At 36.0% G+C, this 22,334-nt stretch overlaps 1 protein-coding gene across 5 annotated transcripts in view; it reads left to right on the top strand.

Annotated features, from left to right (window-relative positions):
• ATP9B (ATPase phospholipid transporting 9B) overlaps nucleotides 1-22,334 on the top strand; it is a 167,363-nt gene that overhangs the window by 13,773 nt on the left and 131,256 nt on the right. For 3 of the 5 annotated variants that reach the window (XM_086743143.1, XM_086743142.1, XM_086743145.1), the window contains 4 exons: nucleotides 3,099-3,272; nucleotides 12,420-12,570; nucleotides 16,166-16,279; nucleotides 19,882-19,990. In XM_086743143.1, coding sequence (XP_086599269.1) covers nucleotides 3,099-3,272; nucleotides 12,420-12,570; nucleotides 16,166-16,279; nucleotides 19,882-19,990 — 548 coding nt within the window. Of the gene's footprint in view, nucleotides 1-1,103; nucleotides 1,283-3,098; nucleotides 3,273-12,419; nucleotides 12,571-16,165; nucleotides 16,280-19,881; nucleotides 19,991-22,334 lie in introns of all 5 variants that reach the window. The other 2 variants (XM_086743146.1, XM_086743144.1) reach the window with 1 other exon arrangement.

Raw genomic sequence — 22,334 nt, 5'->3', positions numbered from 1 at the left:
GTACACAGCTAGTTACTGGCCTCCAAATAGATTTTGCACCACTGATGACCACACTCTGAGCCTGGCTGTTCAGCTGGTTTTCAGTCCACCTCATTGTCTGCTCATCCAGCCCTTGCATCAACAGCTTTTCTATGAGGATTTTATGGGAGACAGTGTCAAAGGGATTACTGAAATCCAAGTAGATGCTCTCCCCTCATCTACCAGGCCATTTATTTCATCGTAGAACTTTATCAAGTTCGTCAAGCATGACTTCTCCTTGGTGAAGCCATATTGACTACTCCTGATGATTTTCTTGTTCTTTGTGTGTCTGGAAATGGTTTCCAGGATGATCTGCTCCGTCACCTTCTCAGGTCTTTTGTGGTGAGACTGACAGGCCTGTAGTTCCGTGGGTGGTCCTTCTTGCCCTTCTTGAAGATAGGAGTGGTATTTGCTTTCCTCCAGTCTTCAGTCAGTTCTCCTAGTTGCCATGATTGATCCAAAGATTATTGAAAATGGCTTTCCAACGACATCTGCCAATTCTCAGCACTCATGGGTGCATCCCCTCAGGGCACATAGGCTTATTTATATATCCAGTTTGCTTAAGTGTTCCCTGGCCTTATTCTCATCTTCCTTGCTCCAGCCTTTCCCCCTGCTCTCTGAGACTTAGGACTTCTGAGAGCCAGTTTTCTAGCAAAGACTGAGGCAAAAAAGGCATTCAGTACCTCAACCCTTTCCATGTCCTATGTAATCAGGTCCCTCATCTCATTCAACAATGAGCCTACGTTTTCCCTCGTCTTCCTTTTGTCACCTGTGTGCTTACACACTTCTTGTCTTTGACATCCCTGGCCAGATTTAATTCCATCTGGACTATAGCTTTCCTAGCTTTGTCCCTGGATGCTTGAACAATGTTTTTCATTTCCTCCCAGGTTATCCATCCTTATTTCTACCCTCTGGACACTTGCTTTTTGTGTCTTGAGTTTGGACAGGAGCTCCTTGTTCATGCAGTGAGGGCTCCTGGCATTTTTGCCTTACTTCCTGTTCATTGTAATGGAAATCTCTTGGGCTTGGGGGAGCTGATCCTTGAATACTAACCAGGTTTTTTTTGCGGCCCTCTTCCCTCCAAGGCCTTATTCCATGGGACTTTTCCGAGCAGTTCTTGAAAAGGCCAAAGTCTGCTCTGTTGAAGTCCAGAGTTGTGGGCTTGCTTGCTACCTTCCTCCCTGCCCTCAGGATCCTGAACTCTACCATCTTGTGGTCACTGCAGCCAAGGCCTTCACATCTCCAGTGAGCCTCTCCTTGCTTGGTGAGTATGAGGTCCAGCAGAACACCTCCCCTCGTTGGCTCCTCTAATTGCTTGGAGGAAGAAGTTGTTGTCAAAGCACTGCAGGACCCTTTAGGATTCCTTATGTCCTTTTGTGTTGTCCCTCCAGCAGATATCAAGGTGGTGGAAATCCCCCATGAGGACCAGGGCCTACAAATGTGAGGCTGCTCCTTTCTGTCTTTAAAGGGCCTCATCTGCTTGTTCTTCCTGTTCAAGTGACATTGTAATGTCGCCTTTACCTGTCCTCTCTTTAATCGTAACCCATAACCTCTCAGTCGGCTCCTCATCCGTTGCCAGGCAGAGCTCCATGCACTTGAGCTGCTTTCTTATGTAAAGGGAATGGGTTTTTGGTTTTGTTAATTACTATTTTTATGTAGATGGATTTTAGGTTGCTGTGGGGAAAATGGGACAGTCCCAGGATGCACATTGTAAGAGATAACTATACAGTACAGCTTCATAAAAATCAAACGTACTAATTCTGTGCCAAACACTCATATTTTTGTTGTGACTCAATTTTGTTTCCTGTTGTTTTTTTTTTTTTTTCATGAATTCTAGGAATTACTATTCACTACTCCCAGTGCAAGAATAATTTCAAAGTAGATAGTCGCATATTACACAAAGAATAGACTGGTGATAATCTACTAGTCTTCTGAACTGTAAAGTATTTGAGAAATGACATGCAGAATATATTTTTATTTATTCTGGTTAGATACTTTTTTTTTTCATCAGCTGCTCCTATTTAAAGATTGCTTAACTACTATTACCAGTAGTGTCAAGCAATATATTTTATCTATTTCAAAGTTTTTGCTTCGGTGTTCAGTTTGATATGTTTTTCACGTGTTTTGTGTTTGTGCAGCCACCTTTTCTGACCATTTTGTTTGTCTTCTGTATCATGCATTTTTATTGATTAGGGTTATTGTATGTGTTACTGCATACAAGTAGATGATCTTTACTTGACTATAATGTTTAATTCCTGTAAAAATCTTCTTCTTCTATACTTATTAATCCATTTAATAGTTTGTGAAAGGAAACCTGAGTAATAGTGCAGTTTCTTTCAATAATCTTCCCAATGGTATAAAAATATAAACCGAATAAGTTACTCAATTAACATGCGCTTCGGAGAATTTTCTTATAGAATATTCCAGTGTTTTTTCTTCAAGTAAAAAGCATTCCAGAAATGTAAAACTGAAGTGGAGAATAGTTTCTGGAGAGGAAATGACCATTGTTAGCTTAGTGTTTTGACTTGATTAATGCTTTTTGTGTAGAATTATAAAAGTAACTGTAATGTTTTAGTAATGAAAACTAAGATACTAATGGGATGAGAGAGTGTGACTCAAACAGAGGCCCCGCACACACAGGAATAGACATAAGGAAAGTAAGTTGAAGAAGCTCTGTGGAAATCTGAAGTCTGTATTTCCATGAAAACTCAGTCATTTGCATCTGCTATAAACTTTGCCAAGTAAATTCTGTTTAACAAAAGTCTTAGAAAGAACACTTTTAAAAGGATGAAGTTGCAGCTCTGTATCTACAAATTATATAAGAAACAAGAATTTCCCTAGAATGATTTGTACTGTGATTGACAATGATTGGTTGCAGGCCTTTTTGCTGTATTACACATTTTTAATTCAAATCGGATTTCTTGTTGATGTATTAGCACAAATACAGAAGTAGTTTAGGTAAAAATATCTTTCTAGTAAAATACCGTATGGCAAAAATTAACTTGTTACTTTAGGAGATTCCCAGTAATAAGAAATGATGTATTGCCTATTTATTTAGTGGTTTTATTTCATTTTGCCAGGTACCAAGTGGAAGATGAGTCCTCTCATTTGGATGAAATGCCACTAATGATGTCAGAAGAAGGCTTTGAAAATGATGAGAGTGATTACCATACTCTACCAAGAGCCAGAATTTCTCAGAGAAGAAGAGGCTTAGAATGGTTTATCTGTGGTGGCTGGAAGTTCCTTTGCACTAGGTTTGTGCATACCAGTACTTTTTATTAAACTGTTAAATGAAATAAGTGAATGGTAACGATGTATTTTGTGATATGTGCAGAGCATGGGAACACAGTAATTTGCTTATCATGCACCTTCTGATTGCTTTGCCTGCATTTTTCCTACTAGGACATTACCAGCTGTTAATAAAAAATTTCTGAAGAGCTGCTGCTCTGTACTTCTCCTATCTGTTTTGCTGACTTGCAAGAAAAAGAGAGGCTTGTAATAAAACCAGCTTGTACTAGTCTGAGGTCCACAGTATGGCATATAAGCCTTGTCCTCACTTCTACTCAAAATCACATCAGTGTAGAGGAGTTGAAACTTTCTTTTACTTTTGAGAGTGTTAGTGTGACATTAAGTTGGCAATATATAAATTTTATTGATGCTGCTGAGAAGAAAAAGCACATTCACTAACTGATGATCAGTTAACACTTCCAACTTTAAAGAATACGTGTAACGGGTGGGCATAGGCTGAATTGCAGCTGGAATTAGCTCTTGTGATTTGGTTCTTATTTAGAAACTTTTTGTGATAAACTCTGCTGTATGCAGTTGCCCTGGAATAGTAACTTTCTAATGAATTGCTAGCAAACTTCTGAATACAGAAATTGCTATTAGGATAATTAAGGATCATGGGGTTTTTTTATCTTTCATGATAAAATCTCAGAGTCAATCAAGTGAAGTGAGTGGAGCGTTTTCATTGAACTTAAATGATTAATGCTTTTTTTTGGCATATTACTTTAGAATTGATTGAGATAGAAATCTTCACAGATGGTTTTCATGGAACTTAATAAATACCAAGAGGCCTGATACTGTTGTTTTACCTAAGCAAAGCTGTATTTTTGCACCTTTTTTGAAATAATTCTGTTATACAGCTTTACTATTTGCAGAAAAGTATAATTTGTTGATTTTTTTTTTTTTCTATAATGATTTAACAAAAGCTTATGGATTACTAATTTTATTATCTATCATGAATAAATGTTTGGAAGTACCAGGAAGGAAGTAAGGTAGCAAAGAGTCTGTACTGGGACCAGTACTGTTTAACATCTTTATCAATGACATAGACAGTGGGATTGAGTGCACTCTCAGCAGGTTTGCAGATGACACCAAGCTGAGTGGTGCAGTCAGTATGTCTGAGGGATGCCATGCCATCCAGAGGGACCTGGACAAGCTCAAGAAGTAGGCACACTGGAACCTCATGAGGTTCAGTAAGGCCAAGTGCAAGGACCTGCACCTGGATCGGGGCGACCTTGGTTATCAATACAGGCTAGGGGATGAAGGAATTGAGAGCAGCCCTGAGGAGAAGGACTTGGGGGTACTGGTGGATGAAAAGCTGGACATGAGGCAGCAATGTGCACTCACAGCCCAGAGGGCCAATCGTACCCTGGGTTGCATCAAAAGAAGTGTGGCCAGCAGGTGGAGGGAGGTGATTCTCCCCCTCTACTCTGCTCTGGTGAGACCCCATCTGGAGTACTGTGTCCAGTTCTGGAGCCCCCAACATAAGGAGGACATGGACCAGTTGAAGAGGGTCCAGAGGAGGGCCACAAACATAAGAGGGCTGGAGCACCTCTCTTATGAGGACAGGCTGAGAGAGTTGGGGCTGTTCAGCCTGGAGAAGAGGAGGCTCCGGGGAGACCTTATAGCGACCTTCCAGTACCTAAAGGGGGCTTACAAGAAAGATGAGGAGAAACTCTTCAGCAGGGCCTGTTGCAACAGGACAAGGGGTAATGGTTTTAAAATAGAAAGAGGTAGGTTCAGACTTGATACAAGGAAGAAACTTTTTACAATGCGGGTAGTGGAACACTGGCACAGGTTGCCCAGAAAGGTGGTGGATGCCCCATCCTTGGAGATGTTCAAGGCCAGATTGGATGAGGCTCTGAGCAGCCTGGTCTACTTGAAGATATCCCTGCTCCTTGCAGGGGGGTTGGACTAGATGACCTTTAAATGTCCCTTCCAGCCCAAACCATTCTGTGAATCTGTGAATTTGTATACAATAAAGAGTCCATTCAGTCTTGTATTTATACCTAGAGGCATTTTAATCATATTAGTGTTTTCTGTAACAGAACATGGTAGCAAATAATTTTAATTTTTCATGAAAAAAAATCTTTTTAAGGAAAAAAAAAAAAAGATGACCAGCAGATCCTAGCAAATGCTTGAAATTTCAGTAGGATATTAGCAGGTAGAGGATATTCCCACAAAAAAGATGCAGACATCTGCTTGGATGAGGCCGGGAAAATCAGCTGGAAGGAAGGTGAATCCCATGTTATCTTATCCACTAGTCCAGTTAGTCTGGATAAAACCTCAGCTTGGGAGAGCACTTCTGAGTGAGTATGTAAATACCCATCATGATGCCAGGGAGGTTTCTTCTGGGCTGAGAGCACCATTGAGGCTTTGTTATTGATAAAAGTCAGGGATATGCGGTCAGTGTTAAGTTATTCTTTTTGATGTTTTTTTTTTTTTTTTTTTGGTGTAAAGTATCAGTTTGGGATAGAACTGGATGTTGATGCCTTCACATTTGTACCTCTCTGTTCCATGTGAGAAAACAATTTTCATGTGTGTGGATGGTGGATTATACATGTTATGCAAACAGCTGAAGCTTATTTCCAGAAGACAAACTGCATTCTTTTTGGTGTAATGTGATGTTAAATACAGCATAGCAGTCTTAAACCTGTTCGGTTGAACAGAATTTAAGATTTTACCCTGTTTTTATGGAAACTAGTATCTCGTACCTGAGACTGGGTGAGGTTGAAATCTCAACTTACACATCCAGGATTTCCTTTTGTGCTTTAAACTAAATTGTAAATTTTTCAAAGCTGTGACAGAAAGATGAACACAATAAAAGACTAGGCATTTGTCTGGAGCTGAGCTCAGATTTCTTTTGGGTTGTCGGTGAAAGTCTTGTATTTGTGTTCAAAATCATTTACTTGTTGCAAACAAACAAACCCCACCCCCACCCCCTCCCCCCACGCACTAGGGTTGTTTTCTGTCTTGCATTGTTAGGGTTAATCTCATTTTTGTGAGAGGAAGTTTTCCATCTCTTACTTTGCAGCTTTATCATTTTATATTCAATAGATTTTTTTGTTGTGACATCACAAACTGTTACTGTTTAGTTGATAAAAGTTTCACCCTTTTGGCAGGAGCAAATGTGGAAGGTTTGACAAAGTTCACTGTACATTAAAATTGATTTTGCAAAAATCCTTTATTCAGTTTTTAACTTCTGTTTAAACAGTAGTCTTGATTGAAACTGAATGGTGTGAACTTTATTTGCAAAACTTCAGCTCTTCAAACAGATCTTACATTTGCAAGAAAAAAAATCATAATTAAATGAAATGTTGTCTTTGATTTTGAACAAACCGAAGACTTAATTTAACCAATATAACTTTTAACTTCAGAAACTGCTTATTTCTTGCTTTCATAGCACAGTTAAAAGAAAACTTTGTGATATAGCAGCTGTTTTGTAGCTGTAATCATTTCCCCTTTAACTTACAAATTCTCTTCAAGCTTGTGAAATTATAATGCACATAGATCAATACTCTGGAGTTCTTTGGGCTGGATTGATTTCTTTCTCATGAGATTTACATTCCACTTGTTATCAAAAAACACTTTGTCCCTATGAAAATGGTGCCATTGAATGGCATTTCCATATGAAGTGAAGGGGATATCAAATGCTCGGATTAATTTGGGCTCTAAGATGGCCTGTACGCTTTCAATTAATCTGCAATGCATTTGTTATGCAGAAGCATGGGAAAATGCTGATCTTTTAAGAATGACATGACCACTGTGTTGCTTTTGGCCCGATTACTGAAGCTACCTGTTGAGTACAATAATTACAGTATGTTTTCTTTGCAGAACTAGTTTCTGCTACTTAAAACCTAATAAGGAAAAGCTGACCCTTGCAGACAATATAGAGCTTTTATATTATCTTTCCATTCTGATGAAAATGCTGTTTTGTGAAAGATACTGGCAGTTAAGCTTGTAGGATAAAAGTAATGAAAAGAGAAAATAAAAAAAGCCTTTATTATTAGAGCAGCACAGTCAGTTGAGACTTTTACTTTAGCTTTTGACTTGGAGAGATATGCTCTATTTATGAAAAAGTTAAGGGTTCTTATTTAACAGTTACTTCAGTTTTTGAGGGTTTTTAAATATGGTATCAATTACTAGTATGAAGAGTGTGGTTAATGTTCTTTCAAATAAAAAAAAGTACATTAGGAAGCAGGTTGGTAAAAAGCCATTTAATAAATACACCTTAAAGTTATTTTTATCAGTTAGTTCCTTTGTTCATGTATACCATCTGTTGTATTAATATAGGCAATATGGCTTATAGCTAGCTTAAGAAGAAAGCTTTCTGTGCATGTGTTACGTTTTCTAGGCAAGGGCACTTGAAAGAAATGCTTAAATCGATAGACAAGAATGTGATTTTAAATTGTTGTATCTATAGCATAAGGTGTGGTTTTTACATGAAAAATTTCAGGAAAATCTAAAGTGTGTCTTAATAATCTTGCATCATGTTTTTAGGATATTTGAAGCTTGGAGAATGTTATTGTGATTTATCTTCTGATGTTTGTTTCACACAAATGTAGTGGGTACAAAAAGCCCATGAAAGGGTCCGTACCCTTGCACAAAGATAGGTTCTATACTGGGGAACATTACTTTGAAAACAGATTAAATATATGTTGAGTTTTGATAATTTGAGTTTCAAAAATATCAAGTAGCCTTCATTATTCTTAAAAATCTGATTTAATACAAATTGATTAGGATTCCTGAGGCCAGCAAATTCACCTCTTCTTCTTCCTGTGATATAACAGTGATTACTGCTGAGACTATAAATGGCAGAATCTAACTGATTTTTACTTTTAAAATAGTAAAACTCATCTGAACCATTATGATATTGATTTCATCAAAACCTGTAGTATTTCCATCACCTGAGATTTTCTTATGTCTGAGAACTTGTGTCAGTCAGATCCCTTTTATCAAAGGTATTGCAGTTGTTTCCCTGTTGGACATCATTCTTGTGTCTGTGCTTTTTGGCATTTGCTAAACTGATGGTCATTATAGCATCTGTTTCAGCTTCTCTGTCGATCTGTAATGGAAAAAGTAGTTTCAAGAAGGAGAAACTCCATGGCAAGGAAGGCAGCGTAATTAAGTTGCTTTAATCAAATGTTTAATTTTAGCAATAGAAGAGTCCTCTGTGTCTGAGGAAATTTTTCTCAAAAGAGACTGTGCTTTGTCAAATATTCAGTCTGTTTACAGTTTAGATTAAAAAACTGATTTAAGCGATGCAAGATTTCAAAGGCTGTCAGGAAATTTCTGTCTATGGGCTTGTAGACAGAAGCTGTCATGCTTGTTCACTTTCCCCAGAAAAAAATTATTTTCCTTGGAACTTTTTTTTTGCTACAGATCTGCCTCAACACTTCTTAGTATACAGTTAAGCTGTCTCTTCCATTTATATTGCCCTCTCCACTCCCCTGCCCTGGAAACTAATATGTTCAAAGCTTTAATTCCGTGAGTAGTTTTATCAGGTATTAAACCAAGCTGGCCCTGAGTGCAATCATTCACCTTCTCCTGCAAGCATGTAGTCTGCATTGTTTCAGTTATTTTTACATTTTGATAAATTTTAAAGATCAGGAGTGGATATAACTGAAAATAGTTCCCCTTTTTATTCTGTGTTAGTTTACAGATAGATCAATTTGTGGGTCCGGTTTAGCCATGCAGTTGCATGAGCAGTTGTGTCAGCACAAGGGAAGGGGCAAGAATCCACACCTTGGTTGTGGGAGGAGGGTGGTACTAGCCGTTTTAGCAGCAGCAGGATAGCTTCACAGACATTAAACTGGTTGTGGAACCGTGACATGGAGAGACTGCTGTTCATTTTGTTTTAAAGACAAATTTAAGTAACGATCAAGGTAACTTGATTTTTCTGACTTGTATGTTACTAAATGACAAGGCTGAATTTTAAATGTTGAACTAACGCAATTCTTATGCTAGAATAATTCTTTGTCACTGTTTAAAAGTGAAGGGAAAAAGTTGCTGAATGGGCTTATATTTGTAACAAAAATAAAACACATTTACACAGGATCAAACCAAATTGATGTCCATCCCACAGTGAAAAGTGAAAGCTTCAGAGAGGAAATCTTGAGAATCCAACATGTAAAATTGAAATGTTTCAAATGTCAGCTTGTGAGTATTGGTGTAGTGGTATTTCCATAACAAAGTAAACGTTGCTTTGAATGCTTTTCCTATTGCATAACTTTTATTTTTCTTTACAGAGAGCCTGCAACTCTGAATTCAATTTATTCTGTGGCAAAATTAGTTGTAATAGGCCTGGGATAATCTTGGCTACAGACAAGAACATTTTAAGTGGGACTGTGACAATGTTAGCTAACTATCAGCCTTCCTTCCCTGCATATTTATATGTACCATGATTTTGTTGTGGAAAAACAGAATAGGAAAGGACCTTAAGAGATCATCCAGTCGATTCCTTGCCTGTACAGCTTGAATGACACCTGTCAGTTATGTGATCTAACCAGATTGTAGAGACCAGCAGGGGTAGTGATTCCAGCCCCCTTAAGTGTTTATTTCCACCATAGTCATTAGAACATGTCTGTCCCCCCTGCCTTACTTATTTGCCACAGTGGAAGTCTGTCATTACTTAATCATGGTGAACCTAGAGAATAATTGTCCCTTTCCTCTTTGCAGCTGTTTCTAACATACTTGAAACCGTATTAAATCCACACTCGGCCTTCTCTGAATAACTGTATTTCTTTCGGTGTATCTGGTAGACAGGCCTACCCCTGCTTTCTAGACCTGTAACTGTTTTGTTGCTCCTGTGTGCGGTCTTTGTTTTCCCAGTAGGTTTGTTTGTTAAAATTTGGTATTCTAAATGGTATTGTATGCAACAGAGATCTTGCTAGCACTGGGTTGAGAAAAAGGAATACCTTCATGACTTGCTAGCAGCATGCCTGTCCACACTCACCAGATATATGCCTTTTTTGCACATGTATGTCATTCTCACATAGTAACTGAGTCCTTCTGAGCTAATATCTACTCTTTTCCAATTCTGAATTTGCATAGTTGATTATTTCTGTGTAAATGTACTATGTTGTGCTTTTGCCTGTTTAACTGTGTTCTGTCTCTTCCAGATAGTTCTTCCAATCTGTCAAGACAGCTTTGCATTCGAGTATCTTTGCATGTACTCCTGTCTCTTCTAGCTTTTTGTTGTCTGAAAAATGAAATATTTCATAGTCAGTTATACAGTAAGTTCTAGATAAGGCTTTGCAGAACTTCACTGAAATTATTATTTTTTTTTAACAAGCTACTCTGCAATTATGATTTTTCCAACTGTGTCAGTTCCAATATGTTCCTTTACTTTCCTTATGAGAAATATCTTGAGAGCTAAGTTTTGTTAGAGACAGAATCGTAGAATGATTTGGGTTGGAAGGGACCTGTAAAGATCGTCTAGTCCACCCTCCTTGGCTATGGTCAGGGACATCTCTCACTAGATTAGGGTGCTCAAAGCCCGAGGAGTCAAGAGAGGGCGTGTACTCTCATGCAGTAGTGCATCTGGTTCTTCTCAGAGGGAAATTAGTTCCATTTTAGATGTTGCTCTTGACACATCGGTGTCGGTTATGACTTTGTTTCCTTTCAGGTGTGTATGAATGCATACAAATAGGCTGACTATACAGAATTCATTCAGGAAACAATGCTGAGGTGAGTGGATTGTAATTTTCCACTCCTGTTCTCAGCAAAATCCTTTCTGTTGCTTTGAATACAACTTACAAGAGTTTCCTAATGGTTACTTTTTTTTTTTTTCCTGTATCAAAAACATTGTCAGGATATTAATAAACCATACTAGAAAATGTGTTACTTGCTTTCACCTTCAGATTCACCTGCTGATGTAGCTGAAACGCACTGTGACCAGCTAGGCCTGTGCTTCGGCTGCAGTAGGTGCTCACAGTCCTGTCTGCTCAGTCTTCCTGATTCAGTTGCCTAAAAGACTCCCAACATGATTAAAGGCACTTCCCCCCACCCCGTATTAAAAAATGCAGAGAAGTTATCCTTTAACATACAGGATTGGAAACCAAGCATATGCATTGTGTAGCAAAGCTGCTTTTCTTTCAACACTACCAGTTCTTTTCAAACCATCTGTACTCATCTGCATTAATAATCCACCTCTGTGGATAGTCCTAGCAAGTCTTAGGCTCGTTATATTATGTGAGTTGAGTCACATCCATATTTGGTTTTTTTACTGTTGTTACTCTGCTGAGCCTCAGTGGCATCATTCCATTTGACAGCCTTTTGTTCCTGCTACACTGTGATCTCATCCCCTCATACCTGTGTCCTTGTCCAAATTGCAGTTGTTCAGAGGTAGCTGTGAGCTCTTCCTGTCTGTCTCATTGCTCGGAGTTTAAACCCTCTTCAGTAGATTTGTAAGCTGATTAGGCAAGGATGCTCTTCCTTGCCTAACTGCCTAACTATGCTCTTCCATAAACTGAAGTTCACCATTGCAGATTGTTGTGCAATCTGCATTTACATCAGTTATTTTTTTTCCTCAGTTTAAAACCTCTGACACTGTGGCATTAGGTATGTTTCCCTGTTATGTCTGCTATAGGCAATCTTATGAAGGAAATGAAGATTTACAAATTTTGTGGTGATTGTACACGAAACTGCTGAAATTTTTCCAACTTTATTTAACAGAAGCCTTATTTCCTCTTCAATCATTAGCATAATTTGAGTATCAGTAATACAAGGTAGAGTTTGGCCAAAGGACTCTAAGGTATGATGGATGAGTTAATTATTTGACAATGGGGGAATTCAGTCAATGCTAATGGAGACTTGTATTAACTAGAATTTTTTGAACCTGTGTCAGGGTAAGAGGTAGTGAAACTTGTCATTATTTTATTAGGATTTCCTGTAAAGATGTGCAAGTGTTTGTATAAATATACACCTGAATGAGTTGAGTACTGTGTAATTGCCCTAAATATTACAAGTGAACATCATACTTGCTTATTTAGATGTGGCAAAAAAAATTAAGCCTGTTTTTCTTAGGTAGTTGCCTTTAGAGTTCCAGATTTGGAAATAGTAATCACATATAGTAAATTTTTAGTTTTAAAGTAAACAATTGTTTTTCTTTTCAGTTGTTCTGATTGGCTCATAAACATTTGTCGAAGAAAGAAAGAGCTGAAGGCTCGCACAGTGTGGCTTGGGTGTCCTGAAAAGTGTGAAGAAAAATATCCCAAAAATGCCATAAAAAATCAAAAATACAACATCTTTACCTTTATACCTGGGGTAAGGCTACAATTTTCTGATGTTGGGCTAAGTATATATTCTGTAGAGTTTTTTGACAATTCTCCAAAAATATAATTTTATTTGCCCAAATTCTTCTTTTTCTTTTTACACTTATCTCAATGTCTTCAATTAAAATTGAAAGTTATGCTGCTTTTTAAAAACATGTTTTGTTTTCAAAGGGACATTTACTAAAGTACAGTGTGTATGACTGAGTAGTTGGAATTCAGTGAAGCTTCAGAAGTTTGAGATGGGTTTATTTTCACTTTTCTGTTCATCATTAGAAATTTGTAATCCTCTTTTTAAAACAGAAGCACTTCACACAGTCAGTTGTGAGAATACTATAAAGCACTGACTTAAATTGAGAAATAGTTGAAAATCGCAATATACTCCTCCAGATATTTTCTCACACTCTCTGCCATTGAAAGCATAATAAATATTGTATTCTGAAATGGGCAAATCCTTAATGGACAAAAGCAACCCACCTCTTCAATTTATATGACAACAATAAGGCCTGATTTAGTAAACTAGCACTTTCCAGAGTTGTATTTCTTATTGCATTACCAAATAGTGATGTCTCTTTGATTTTGAACACAATTCTTCAGACAATACTTTCATTGTGGAGTGGAAGGAGTTTTTTGTAACTTTTTTTCCCAAGAGCCATATTATATCTTAATTTCAGTTTTTTTGCCTATAATGTTCACAATGTATATGAAGACAAAAGAGACATTACAGTTTTGTCTAGTTCATACTTCTGAAAAATATTGTTGTTACAATGAAATATAGCAATAGAAAGGACAACTTCTGAATCTTCAGTAGTTAAAACCTAAAAATGTATGCTGCTGTGATATTATAAATTTTACTAATACGCTTTTACTCATATTTTTACTAATACCATCCAAGAGCCCTGTGTTCTGTTGCAAAAACTGAATGTCTCTGACATTTGAATACAGACATGCTTTGTCTTAAATTTTTTATTTAAGTGATCATGCTGGTTTATAACGGTATTGATTCTATTCTTCTGGCCTCTTTAGTCCAATGACTGACAGGTGCTTTCTAATACATGTCTTTATTAAAACAAAATAAATTAATGGCTTTGCAATTAAGACTGATCTCCTGTCAAAGAAATAAAATGTCACTTACCACAGGCGGATAAAATATTCTTATCTCTATTGAATGAAGAAAATGTTTTCTTCTGAAGTTTAAATTATTAAATATACTGAAATTGGTTAAGCCACATATGCTTTCCTAAAGGTCACAAAATTCATTAAGTGTATAGTATGCCATTGATTATTGTGACTAGAAATCTGCACTGTGGATTACAAATCTTAAACTAGATTCATGTGTCCTATAGGGATCAACCATAGTTTGCAATTACCTGTTGAAAGAGAGAATGTTTGTTCTTTTCTGATCTTTTGAAAGTCTTGGGTTTTACAGTGTAGGCAGTCAGATTTTTATTTCAGTGGTCGTATTTGAAAACTCAGTAGTAACTTCAAAATGGAGTGAGATCCTAAATGTAAAGCCCAATAGTTGGTGAAAAGAAAATGTTTCTAGATTTTAATTTTTACACATAAAGTAACGCTTTTTATTGATTAGAAATACTTCGTAGCTACCTGATTTTTTTTTATGTTGTTCCACTAGAAGTAATTTACAGGGAATATGGTTGTATTGATTCCCAACCCATAAATGTAACTAAGGTATAAATATGGATTCCAGTGATTTACTGTGGTTGAAATTTCATCATGTGAAGTTTTGTCTTCTGTTTAGAGTTGTATCTTTTTTTAAGATTGCAGCTGACAGTGGGTAATATTCAGTGATTTCATATCAAAATACAAGCTTAAAATAATGTTTAGATTAGTAGAATTTTACTTACTGACTAAAAGCTGTAACATTTCCAAAATATCATCTAATTTTCTAACATTTTTATAAATACTGCTTTTACCTTTACACCAGTTTATTCAATTTCCATTTTACTATTTCATATACGTTTTGGTATAGCTGCTTAGGAATTTTGGGTAAATTTCCATAAAGAATATCTTCTGTGATGGGCAGGTTTTTACGATACCTCTCCTGAACCTCAAAGCAGTAGTCTATTTTTTTTCAATCAGTTTTAACTAGAGACTTTCAGTAACTACAGACTTGCCAATTTGCTTAACTAGACTGAAGTGTTTAGCTTTGCACCGAATGAACTGTCAGTGGTCTGCCAGGATTCAAAAGATTTGTAAGAGGGTGCTTTTTAACTCCTGCCTTCTCCTGCAAGGTGCTCTTGAAGATTTGCACCTGAGCAGATCTGCTCTGTGGACTTTTCTTTGACCTGGTATATCAAGTGTTTGTAAACAGTTAAACATACTCCTAGAAATGAGTACATTAACTTCGTAAGTGTTAACATAATGTACAGGTTCAACCTGAATTACCTTCGTTTTTGAAGAATGTTCCAACTTGCCCTGCAAATTCAAATTTGACTTGAATAGAATTTCATGCTTTTGAAAAAATCTTCTGTTTTGAGGCTGTTTAGGTAGCCTTTAGCTGAGCAGTAGTGTAGCACGCTTGGAAGAATCTGGCAGTTTTGAGGTAGTGCTACTTTTTTGTGCATGCCAGAAAAACACTTTGAAATGAACTCCCCTGAGTATTTTTTTTTCTAGGGCATAGGTTTTTACATAATTGAGAAATAATGTTGGACTGATAAGAGCAATAAATATCTATCCAATAACTTAGATTTTCATGCAGAAGTCATTGTAATATTAACTGATTTGTAAGACAAAATATAGAAACACTCTTTAAGTGTGCCTTTTTGATCTATTATGAATCTTTTAGCTTTGAAACAATTGATCTCAAAGTGTTCCAAGTTCAGTAGCCACTTCTAATCATTCTGCCAGAGGTGCCATGTCATCCTGGCTTACTAAAGAAATGTGAAATCTTTGAAGATTCAAAATTCTATACAATTGTCATTATAACTAAAGCAATGTTGAGAATATGTGTTTGGTGAAGAATTTATGTATTGGTACTTAAGGAAAAATTAAGATTTACTTTTAGTGCTGTATTTTTATCCACAAGAGTTTTAGCAGTTAAAAATGAAAACTTAATGCAAGCAATGAAAGGTCAGACACTCACAAACTTTTTTTTTATTGATAGTATAAAAAAAGAAATTTTTTCAGAAACTATTTTAACTCATAAAGGTAATTACTGTGGATGTAAAATTATTGCAAGATGCTTCTACAAACGTCTGAATTCTGTTTACTGTTAAAATTTCAGAGTAAATCTTGATATGTATTTAATATTTGTAAAGGTTGATTGAGTTCACGTAGTCCAGTTTTCAAAATATAAAAAATGTAGCAAATGGCTTTTTCAGAGTGAAGAGGCATTAATATCAAAGGATTTTTCTCAACAAAAATAGCAGGATAATAATAATATAACTTATAGTGCATGTAGTAGTTCTTAATTATATATAGCATATTGTGCTCTATAGTACTATCATAGTACCATATCTAATAGTATGCCATATAATGATTTTATATCTACTGTAATGAAAAAGTGAATTTTATTTATGTTATGGGTACAAATTTTCAGGCGTTTATTTATTTTGTATTTTTCATTTTAGGTTTTATATGAACAGTTCAAGTTTTTCTTGAATCTCTATTTTCTCGTCGTGTCCTGCTCACAATTTGTGCCAGCATTGAAAATAGGCTACCTGTACACATACTGGGCTCCTCTGGTAAACAGAAAAATATTCTTTAACTAGAAGTTCGTGTATACATATATTTCATAAATTTGTATCAGGTAAACTACAGTGATTAAAGTATGTAGCAGAAGTAAAAAGCTTATTTGAAATTACAGTATTTTACAGTAGATACCCCAAAAGCTGTTGTTTGGTAGCCGTCTCTTCTACCTGCCTACCCACTCCTCCCCCACAGGCTAGAAAATGTTTTTGTTAACCAGCTAGTCTGAGGGAGTAGTGCTCCTTTCTGGATGCTGGTCACTTGAGAGGTTTTAAAAAAACAAACAAAAAAAACCCTACAGCTGGTAGAGAACCTTATTTGGTAACATAGGTAACTTGTGTGTTGAATTTCTTTCAGTTTATTGTTATTTGCTCACTATTTTATGTTCTTCTGCTAGATCAGAATTGAAAGCATACATTTTTTTGCATTGCTTCTCTATCAGTTTTGATTGTGTCTTTTTTCACAAAAATTGAGATAAAATATTTTAAGCCATGGATAAAACAGGAGGAAAATGTGTCCTGAAAATAAGTTCTTCATTAAAGATGCTTTTCCTAATTGATTGCCCTGACAGTTGTGCTGGCTTCCTTTCAATATGTCTTTTTATTATTGAGCCCTCGGGAATCTGTTCAAACCAGTTGCTTCTGACCCAGGTTTCCTAAGGTTTTAAAATTGTATTCTCTTCAGAGACAGTCCTTTTGGTAGTATGCCAGCTATATTCCCATGATTTGGAATTCTTTTCTTGTTTGTAACCGGATCATTAACTTCTCTTTCATCTTCCTCCTGGCCCCTCCATGCCAGGTGTAAAAGCAAGGCAGGAAGAATAAATGCTTTATTTTCTAAATAGATTAAAAAATCATATATTTCAGTAGCATTTATTCTCAGTGGTATTCAAGAGGAACAGTGACATGCTGACTGCTTGAGTAAAGGTCGTTCTAAACAAGTCAATAGAGTAAATATTCTGGATTGATTTCATTGTTTTAATTGTTGCAACATGTGTTCTTTTAAGTATTGATAAATGGAGAGACTATAAGACTATAATGGAGGTTCTTCACACCTCTATTTCCAGACAATTTTGGGCTTCTGCTGCAACAAAAAAAACACTTCTAAGGCAGAAAGCTTCTTCAACAGTGGGATTTGAAATGGATATTTACAAAGGTCTTTGTCACTGACCCAGTAAGAAAAGACAGAAGTCAGCCTTGTCTGGAAGTTGATCACTTCAGAGTGAAGTGCTATGTGCAGCTTTATACCTTAGTGGGATAGTAAGGAAAAAAATCACTTAGCATCTCAGCCCTCTCCAAAGAAGGGAGAAAATACTGTATTTTGCAAACACTAGTAATCTGTTCTGTATAGACATGTTTGTATTAGTCAGGGATATTTTTAATGGCATTTCCCAGTTTTCACATACAGCTTGACAGTATCTCAGTTAGTGCTAGTGGTACCCTTTTTTGCTAAACTCACTTGTAACTACTTGAATAGCCTTTGTGCTAATGATTAATGTCCAGGTGAAAGAGATTAATTGGATGTTGAGTAAGACTTAGTATGTATGATGAAAATATAAAACATTTAAGTCAGTCTCGCTGGGCTGTCTTTGTTGCTTGACAGATAAGTTTGATTTTCTTTGAAGAGCATGTAAATGCTCATAAATTTTCAGTAATAATCGGAGGAGTAGCTATGACTAGGCCTGTATCTTCTCTTAAAATTTTAAAGGAAAAGAAAAATTGTTCAACCTGATACTTAAAAGCAACTGAATAAAAGTTGACTATGTGCTCAAAGCTTTTTAGTTTTTTTTGGTGGGATGTGTATGGTTTTTTGGGTTTGTTTTTTTTTTGTTTGGTTTTGTGTTTTGGCTTAGTTTTGTGGGGTTTTTTGTTTTTGTGGTTTTTACTTAAACAGTTTTTAAACAGACAGACATAATTCACTTAGGTTAAGCGCTAGAGTTCTTCAAACAAGACTGTATTTTACTGTTTTCTTGTCATTTGCGCAGTAGGGAACACACTTCTTTCCAGTCCAATGTACAGAGAATGTAAAGCATACAAGTTTGATTGTAAGCAGTATGCTAAAGATATTTAACTGTTTAGAGGTAAAGAAAGATCATGGGGTGTTTTGTAAGATTGACTTCACAATTTCAGCTCTGCTTTGGAAGAGTATCAAGTTCTTTTGAGCAAATGAGTAAAAAGGGAAATGTCTTTATTAATTGTTCTTCATAGTCACAGTCAGCTATACTGAGCTGTCCTGGCAAGATGGTGACTGTCAGGGGAAATTCTTGCAGTTAACACCTTGCATTCTGTGCTTTGATTACTGTCTAGTTAATGAGATGTGTGCAAATAGCAAATATATTTTAAGGTGGTTCAGGATTGCCTTTTTTATGCTGCTAAAGTATCTATACTGCCAAAGCTTGTGAAAGTGCTGCTGCTAGAAAAGGAGAGGACCCTAATGCTTGTTCAGTTGTGCTCAAGGAGTGAAAAGGAATGCATTTTGGAAAGGCACTTTTTTTTTTGTTCTACATAGTTCTAATGTGATTATTTTAGCTAATGTAAACCTGAACAAACAAGAAGAGTTTAACTATAAGGTCGCCACAGAATAAGCCTTGGAATTCTGGGCTGAAAATGCAAAACAGCCCTTGCTATTGAAAAGGAGAATTTTAGTCAAGATTCCTTTAGGCAAACTCTACACCTTAACTCCTTTCTGATTGCTGGGAGGTTAGGAGAAGGTTGGCAAACTGTTGGACTTCTGCAAGAAAAGACGTCTAATGGTACAAATTTTCTTCTACAGGAGGAAAGTATTGGTGGGTGTCTGAAGCTAGATAGATAATCTAAACTTTACTGTTGAAAATTTTATTTCCCTTTCACTGATGGAGAAAGACTGAGCACTTGATTTTAAGAAGCCAGAAGATCATATCTTAGGAGATTTAGGAAGGGAGAGAGGAAATGTTTATGTACTTATCTCAAAACTGTTCTTTATTCTTTTTAGCTTACCATCTTTTGTGGCCAAAGACCATCTTAGTTGCCTGTAGCGCACTCTGTGCTTCCAGCAGAAGCTGCAGTGACGTTCTCCTGTGAAAGCAGCAGGCAAAGCATTTAGTTTTTCAGAACAACCTCCCTTTTTCTTTCTCAATATTTGTCATATATTGGTAAATAACTACACTTAAGATGGCAAAATTTATTAAACTAGCCCTCTCCGTTTTCTGTCTGTTAAGAAAAAGGCAGTGACCTCCAAATTAGAATTGGAGACTTCTTTAAAAGTTTTTGGTAAAGCCCTAAAACTTGTGGAAGATAGGGAAATATGCTTACTGAACTATAAAAGTTGTTATTAGCTCATCCAAAGCATTTTAATTTTTTACATTTCAAATTATATCTAAAGTACATGTGTTTCGAGATGCAGTTACTCTAATTATATTTGTGCCATGTGCAAGTATGTTTTGTTTTTTTTTGTCTAAACTAAGATATTGTTTTAACAGATTGAAGAAAACACTAAGATCCAAATTAGGAAAAAATGACATATTCTAAGCATGCATTCTTACTCTGTATAGTGTTCCTACTTGTGTATTTCTATTCTAGCATTTTGAGAATTCTGAATTGCATAATTATATCTTTAACAGGGATTTGTTTTAACGGTCACAGTGGTACGAGAAGCTGTTGATGAATTTCGACGTTACAAGAGAGACAAGGAAATGAACTCACAGTTGTATAGCAAGCTGACAGTACGAGGTTAGCAAACACATTTGTACAAATCCTTAAAATATTTCATCTTTTTCTTTTATATACATTTACAGACTTTCAGTTCAAAGAAATAGCTAATAGTCTCAAGCTGCACTATTCAGAATGAAACATTGAACTACTGAAGTAAATAAAGTGCTTGATTTCCCTTAGATAATTATGACTGTTAAACTTGATCTGTTTAAGAAGTGTTTTAAATCTTTTGTTTGTAAAGGAAATGGGGGGGGTGTGTGTATATATATATATAAAAAAAGTATATATTTTTGAAGCATTCTGCTGTTTAATACTATTACTTCAAAGTGCAGTTCTCTTCTGAAATTGATACCAAACTCAGCAACACTGTCAGCTATATATCAAGTACATATAGGAAATAAGAGATCAGTAACTAAGAAATATGATCTAATTAAAATTCACTAGAGCCTTTCAAACTTGGTGGATATATTTGTGCTTAAGAAAAGGAAGATGTATTGTGAGTCAGCTTCAGTATAAAAATACCTATTTCAGTGTTTGCTTGTGCTTTGAAATCTATATGTTCATACAGTAAGAACAGCTGGTTTTCTTTCCACAAATTAATAAAAGGAGAAATCACAGTTATGACTTTTTTTGGACTCAGACTATTTAACAGTTTTTCACCAAGACTTTTAAGGAAATGAAGCACTTCAGCTGTGAAGTGACAATTTAATTTTGTAGGATATTGTGAATTTTAAACATGGATGTAAGAGAACTATGCACTCCTCTCCACTTTTATGTTGCTTGGTGCATTTTACTGTTTAGATTCAGAACAGAGTGACACGTAGAAAGGTACCAAAAAACAACGAATAAACTATTGTAAAGTCTAACTGTAATAACTGATAATCTTACAAAACAACATGATCTTACTATTACCCTTGAAACTTATTTTGCTACAGTATCCTGGGAAGTCTCTGTTAAAGATTTTCCTTGGCATAAAAGCTTTAGAAAGTGGAAAGTTTTTAAGGAATGTGAGTTTGTGTCTCAAGCAGTTAGAGTACATGGCATACATTGTGCCAAGTGTTCTATTCACCAATTCCCAACGTACATTTCACTGCACTTTTTAGTATATCTTTGTGAGTCTCTTCTGAGAGTCAGTGGGAAGAGTAACCTCACCAGATCTGGGAGGAGTCTTAATTAGAAACTAAACTCTTGGAGTAGCTCTGGATAATACTATCTCCAGAAAAAATGCATGAAAAGCTTGTAATGTAATGCAAGCACGTTCTGTCTGAAATCTTACTCAATTTTTAAAAGTAATTGGAAGGTAAGTAAACAGGGCAACAGTCTCATTAGTGATGAGATAACCTAGCACTTGGGAGGACTTTATACAGCTTCCTCATGGTATGGAGACTTGCATTATTTTCTGGAGTTTGCATACTGAAGGGAGGAACATTAAAGAATGTTTGCCTATTGTTCTTCCCTTCATTGTCAGCCTGAAATAGCTTTATCAACATTTAGACATACCACTATGGAAATTTGCAAATGAGATAGCTATCATTTGTTTAACAGAAGTAGTTGCATTGCTGGCCTCCTGATCTTTACAGTCTTTAATACAATCTGTAAAGAAATGGACTCTTAATGGCTTTTCTTTCAAAGTTGTAATTTAACCTGCTAGTTGGTTTATTAATGTTTTAGATCTGTTATGGCAGGCCACTGAACATTCACCTTTCAAACAGCACAATCCTACCCTATTCAATGCTAGTGTTAGTAATCTGAAATTCTTAGTTCTGGAAGCACATGTATAGTTTAGAATTACCAGTGTGATGTAATTGTCAAGACTGATATTTGCTGTTTTAAGAGTCAAGTTTGGTGCCTTTTGTACTTCTTTTTTCACTTAACTTGTTTAGAGTTAATATTGGAGTTTCTGGTAAATTGCTAGGCATTTGAGTGGCATTTAAGCATCGTTTAAGTAGAAGTTTTGGAATCCTGATTTCCTCTTTCCCAGTTCATGAAATATTTCATGAGGTCATATGTATTTGAGCAACTTTTCATTTTGTAGCTTCTCCTAGAAATAAGGAAGTTGTCAAATTAAAATTGGATTTGATCACCTTGCCACAGGTGTTTTCTAGATACGGAATTGAGATTTTAAATAGCATACAATAGTATATAGGTGAAGCCCACCTGTTATGTGAGGAACTGACATATAAAGAACTGTGATTTGTTCAAAAGAAGTTTTAAAAATGCACTTTTCTTAAAAAAAAGGATATCAACTTTTACCCACAAATGTGTATGTCTGTTTTGACTTTCAGGTTTTGGTGTCAGTGCCATCATGAATTCATACTTTGTTTTTGTTCTGCTTTGTGGGGTTTTTCTTGAAGACTGCTCT

The sequence above is a fragment of the Chlamydotis macqueenii genome, chromosome 2, assembly GCF_036417535.1.
Source record: "Chlamydotis macqueenii isolate bChlMac1 chromosome 2, bChlMac1.mat, whole genome shotgun sequence".
NCBI classification, from domain to species: domain Eukaryota; kingdom Metazoa; phylum Chordata; class Aves; order Otidiformes; family Otididae; genus Chlamydotis; species Chlamydotis macqueenii.
This window is presented reverse-complemented; position numbering and strand designations above follow the sequence as displayed.